Source organism: Lytechinus variegatus, chromosome 17 (assembly GCF_018143015.1).
Source record: "Lytechinus variegatus isolate NC3 chromosome 17, Lvar_3.0, whole genome shotgun sequence".
NCBI classification, from domain to species: domain Eukaryota; kingdom Metazoa; phylum Echinodermata; class Echinoidea; order Temnopleuroida; family Toxopneustidae; genus Lytechinus; species Lytechinus variegatus.
The window spans coordinates 14048483-14054368 of record NC_054756.1 but is presented as its reverse complement, the minus strand read 5'-3'; the positions used below and the strand labels follow the sequence as shown (position 1 = coordinate 14054368).

Sequence of the window (5886 nt, the reverse complement as noted above, 5' to 3'; positions counted from 1 at the left end):
ACCTATATGAACTCATCAATCTTACGACTATTAACTGGCTCACAGTGAATCTATAAATTTTCTTTACATATATAGTTGAAAATATATATTGAGCAGCTGTTAATAAATAACTCTAACTGAACTGTGTTGACCATTATTTAGCGCTTCACATGGTATTATCTTTAGCAAAGTCTAAAGACCACATGCATATTGATACTCCAAGCCGAACGAGTTAAATCGTAAGCGAATTTATTTTCATAGTAGACATGGTAGATGAATTTACTTGGACAAGACTAACATGATAGCAGGTACAAGTGAATGACATTACAGGAAATATGAATGCCAAACTTGGTGTCAACTTATTGTCCAGTCGATTGTCGTCATGGTGACGAGACGCTGTCTCTGTTGTGAGGTGTGGGCGGAATTGAATGCATGCTCCTAGATACCCTAATGGGTGTGCCATGCGCGCCAATATTCATGAGCTAAAACGTTATTCAACTCTTCCTCAATCATCACAATTAACTGATCGGAGTAAGTCCACTACCAACGTATAAACTCAGCTTTGCTCTTTGCATGGACACACTGCAGAATGGTACGTAAATTGGAGTTCGAAATGCATATTAAATCGGTGAATTAAATTTGTTTTGATATGTCAGTAATTATGAGTTCATGATTATGATTTCATTATTGGGCTAACTTTGTATGTGCTAAATACTAAAATTGTGTGCATGGGAACGCTCACATCTGAGCCTCATAGAGATTTATTCATTCTAAAGCATGTTATTACAACGGTAAAAATGTCGCAGTGACGCACAGTGTCAAATTAACGCATAATGTAACAAAGTGTGATATTACGCGCTGACAGTCCTACGCATAATTTAATAGCACACGTGACAGTACGTCAATGGGTCCGTTAGTAGCTCCATGGGTACATCTTAGAAATTTATTTGACATTATGCATCAAGCCATGTTAAGTTATGTGCAAGAAAAATTGTGAAAAGTATGCGTTGGCTGCCACAATATCCGAAGGATGGCCAACGCATAATGTCACATTCTGCGACATTATGCGTTGGTGTCGCTGAGACCTTTGTACATTAATTCTACCCCATTGTACATGTAAAGGTACACTTTAGGAAGCTAGATATTTGTACATCTTTAAGATTCAATTGTGCAACATTCCTGTGAAACCGAGTGTAATACGGTGCAGGGTTGCATCTTACTTGCATTTAGTCTGGCTTAAAAAAAAACTAATTCAATATTTCAAGACGCAGAATAGAGTATGCTGAGTCGGGATGGCTATTGGATCAAGTCCACAGTCAAGTGGTTCAAAGGGCTTATCTGGTGGGTCCATGATCTTATTGATCCTTACTAAAAAAAAATAGGTCGATTGAATCATAATAATTCGGAGGGTTTCCAGAAATCTTTATACAAATATGGGTCTTAATAGGCAAACGTCAAACATTGAGAGGGCGCTGATCGACGGTTCCCATCCCCCATTCCACATTGACCACGATGTATACACAGTGAATATCCTTTTTTTTCATGGGGGTTCATGATTTTTGCTTTTCTATACTCCCTCTACATCCCCTCTTATTTTAGATTCTTCCCTGTGCGTAAAAAAAGTAAAATGAATACACAAGTTTTACCGGAGCCGAGATTTCTCTCGAATATTGATTTAACCCACTGACTTCTGAATTCTGTTCGGCATAGGTTTTGTAAAGGAATACCTCGGATTCCAGGAAGCAACGGGGCAAGAAGTGATGAAGATAAAGTTCTGTTACACAGAGATCTTGTTTTCAATTTCCTCTGAACAACGACGACACTTGCAATTATTCATGAGTGAATGTGAAAGTGAATGTTATCCCCTGAAGTCTGCTCTGCTGATATCAAAACCTCAATATTGCTTTTCACCCATCTTTAATTTTCTTTTACAGACAAGCTGGCTATGATGTCTACTTCCCTCGCGTCCCGGTCCTTCAAACGCTCATTCAACCCCCACAGGAACCATGGGACTACCGTCAGTAAGCTTCGACTTCTCATCGATGTCGACCCCACTTATGGCTTCAGGAGGCTTAAACTAGGAGGCAGAGAACTAGATGATCTTCCACGGGAACTTTTCGAACTAACCGACCTGGAATATCTAACGCTTAGTCCAGACCGGAAGTCTTGCTTATTCTTTCAGCTGTCGTCTGTCCCAAAAGATATTGGCCGACTTGTAAATCTGCGAGTACTGTGTCTTGATACAAATGAACTGACGGATCTCCATCCAGCGTTATGCCAACTAGGACAACTAGAGCGGTTGGTACTCAGCAACAATCTCCTAACGAAACTTCCTCAAGAGTTCGAAGGCCTCAAGCAACTGAAGAGCTTGCACATCGCCAATAACTACTTTGAAGAGGTGCCAGAACCTTTATTCGCTTTAAAACAGCTGACATTCCTGGATATGAGTGACAATAGGATCATGATACTTTCGTCTCGGATCGGCGAACTGAGAAATCTCGAAACGTTGTTACTTTTCTACAATCTGTTGGAGATGTTGCCCGAGTCCATTGGTCGTTGCACAAGACTCTCTAATCTTTGGTTAGGAATGAACAAACTGACAACATTACCACATAGTGTTGGAAGACTGTCTAGATTGGACTGGGGTGAGCACGACCATTCTTCAAACTTGGAAGGCAATCCTTTGATCTATCCACCCATTCAAGTGTGTCGCAGAGGGCCAGTCAGCATCTACGAGTATTTCAAGGAACGCGGCACTTCAAATAAGGTCAGACCTCATTAGGAATCACTACCGATTTTCATGTATTTGACTGTCTTGATCTGAGCATTCAATGATCAAATCCTTTTTTTTTCTTCATTCCTCTTTTTTTTAGTCCTTCATGATATTTTTGAGGAGGAATATCCGTACCTGAAATTTAGGGGGGCACGTCCCTCTGCCCCCCGCTTCCGCCGCCTATGGCCTCTGGTGATGCTAAAAACTTGTTTACACCCTTAACACGATATGAATTTCATTTTACAAGTGTGGAATATATTTAAAATCTCGTTAATTCTGATTTATTCAAAATTTATATATTTATTTATTCGTTCATTCGTTTATTAATACGTTATTGATTTGCTCGTTATTTTTTTTACTTTACCTACAGGTACATGAAGCAGTAGACTCTTTAAAAAACATGTGCTTTAACAATTTTTATGTTACTGTGAAATCAAAATAAATAGAAAAGAACTTGTTACAATACGGCTTACGTGACAGGGGCCGCGGAACGGTTTTGAAAGCGTGTGTGTGGGGGGGGGGAGCTGAGCATGCAAAAAAAAATCACGATGAAATTGCCATTTTATGATTATTATGATTATTATGAACATGATTATGCGTATACAAATTTACCAATAGTTATTTAGATCGCAAATGGGTATCGTAAACATAGTTATTACCAGTGATTACGTTTTTTATTCACGCTCGTTAAGATTGTGGAACGTAAAATCTTTTAACTTTTCATAAAAGATATAATTATACAGAAATTAGACTTAAAAATGCAAACGTGCTAAACGCATATTTGGAAAGAAACTCTAAGCTCATAAAGTATGTTTGTAATGCAATTTAGATGATAAAAATGAATAAATATGTGATAAAAAGTTCTTATGAAATAATTTATTGGGGGAATTGCCAATGATTATCTAACACTTTACATTCAAATTGGAAGGAGCCAAAGGAAAGCATAGTTTGTTGTTCCAAGGCCTTTGATAAATACTGGAAGAAAACCACAGATCTCGGAAAAATAGAACAGAAATGCAAATGAATGCTAAGGATGTAAATAAATTTTATTATAAAGACGGGGGAAACACAGGTTATCAAACAAGACAAAACATCAAAGAGACAGGTCCTTATTTGTTGTTCATGTCTTAACCGATGTTTCAAGTTGGAGTTGCACCCCCCCCCCCCAAGAAAAAAATAAATAGATAAGAGTTAAGAGTCTTAAAACTTTTATCCAGGAAGTTGTTTCATAAGCTGGTCGTAAAGCTACATGTATAATACATATGGCAGTTACAATAAGGATATCATTTAGCGTAGGAAAATGGTCACCAGTCTTAATTAAAAGTATGGTCCGGGCTGGAGATATTTATATCACATGTATCTCACTAAAAAAAGGGAAAATTCACAGAGCAAAAGGTGCTAAAAATCTAATCAAAATCGGATAACAAATAACGAAGTTATTGAACTTTAAAGATTTGCATTATTCCGGTGAAACAGTTCTAGGCATGTCTTCATGAATATTCATTAGGTGGGCTGATGATGTCATATCCCCACTTGTTCTTTTGTATTTTATTATATGAAATTAGGTTTATTCAAAAAATTTCTTCCAAGAACTAAAATTTGACAATTTGATTGAGTTGCTAAGTGCATTACTTAATAATCCAGCAACTTATTTCATCACAATGGAGACACATCATCTACACATGTATGAAAAAATGAAACAATTATTATTTCATGTAATAGCATAAGAAAAAGTAAAGTGGGGATGTGACATCATCAGCCCTACTTATGAATATTCATGACGATGTGCACAAAATTGTTTTACAAAATATGGATAAACTTTGAAATTCAATAACTTCGTTATTTGTTATCCGATTCTGATGTAATTTTCAGCATTTTGCTTTGTGAATTTTACTCTATTTTATAGATATAAATATTTTCAGCCTGTTCCATCCCTTTAATTCGCAAAGTCGGTCGTAACTTACCATCACCTATAATGAAACACACACCTGATAAATTCATATCTTTTTTTATTCTCTGTCTCACTTTTCGATGTTTAGTATGGAGCCGACATCGATGACGACGATGAGAACGATGATGATATTATGTCGGACGATTCGGGTAGCACTCTCGGTGACACGGCAGACTACAGAAATAAAATTACGTCACAATCATCACCATAAGCTAGGTAGATACTCTTCCTCATAAACCTTCAACATTTATTGAATTCAGTAATGAAGCAATCACTCTCAAAATTATTATAAGTAAGACAGTTTTTTTTTCTTTCAATCCGACCCAACGAGAAAGTGTGTGTAGTTCAATTAAAAAATATCCAACAAGCATAATGCTGAAAATTTCATTCAAATCGAATGTAAAAATGATCAAGTTATAAAACTTAATGGCTTCGCTTATTTTTTGAACCCTCCCAGATAATGTGCAGAGAATAGTGATATGCAAATGAGACAGTAGATGACGTCACCCAATAACCATTTCTTCTGCATTCTAGATGGCACATATGACAATGATGCGCTCATCACAGTTGGTAGCAACAATGGCAATCTTTCATATTCAAGGAGGATTCACCCAACAAAAATACATTTGTTTGATTCGACCCTTATTTCACATTATGGAATATGATAATATATTTCATTTATCATGTAATAAAATACAGTATAAACAGTAGGTGGATGATGTCATCGGTACCCTCATTTGCACACTAGGGGTGTGCATATAACCGTTTAAGCGAGCATATCAAACGTGGTGACAATCCTCCCTTTCACACGGTAAAAAAATCGTAATTTGACTGATGATTCTAGTAAAAAATGAAAAAACGAATTCTCCGGACGAAATTTTAGCACGTATGAAACCAAACTAGAATTCGCGAACGCTAATCACAATCACAAATTCAAATTCTACTCCGCAGGTGAATTCCAGTTAAGTTGCACTCATGTGAAAGGTCCGATGATTCTAAAGACGAATTGCAATCATCATTGTTCAAGATTCACGTGTGAAAAGGCCCTTCGTTATTATATATACAACCGATTTTGATGATTTTTTTTCTCTTTCTCCTGTCATTCACATAATTGATTTGCTCGTGTGGAAATGCCCTTGAAAGGTGTGTCTGCAGAAAGTACTGTTTATGGACAGGGGCCCGT

The 5886-nt window shown here is 36.9% G+C and overlaps 1 protein-coding gene across 2 annotated transcripts; it reads left to right on the top strand.

Annotated features, from left to right (window-relative positions):
- The first annotated feature begins 262 nt into the window (after positions 1–262).
- On the top strand, positions 263–5650 carry LOC121431003 (leucine-rich repeat protein SHOC-2-like). Of its 2 annotated transcripts, XM_041628455.1 has the most exons (4): positions 263–571; positions 1914–2746; positions 4792–4919; positions 5161–5650. In XM_041628455.1, the coding sequence occupies exons 1-3, from the start codon at positions 553–555 to the stop codon at positions 4912–4914; spliced, it is 975 nt and encodes a 324-aa protein (XP_041484389.1). In that variant the 5' UTR covers positions 263–552; the 3' UTR covers positions 4915–4919; positions 5161–5650. The 2 variants fall into 2 exon arrangements, with proteins under 2 accessions (XP_041484389.1, XP_041484388.1); XM_041628454.1 differs by having other exon boundaries at positions 4792–5650.
- The last annotated feature ends 236 nt before the right edge of the window (positions 5651–5886 follow it).

Bases quoted from the DNA above. Each gene is read 5' to 3' on its own strand.
- LOC121431003 (XM_041628455.1), top strand. The intron at 2,747-4,791 runs GTCAGACCTCAT...TTCGATGTTTAG, and splicing joins AACGCGGCACTTCAAATAAG to TATGGAGCCGACATCGATGA.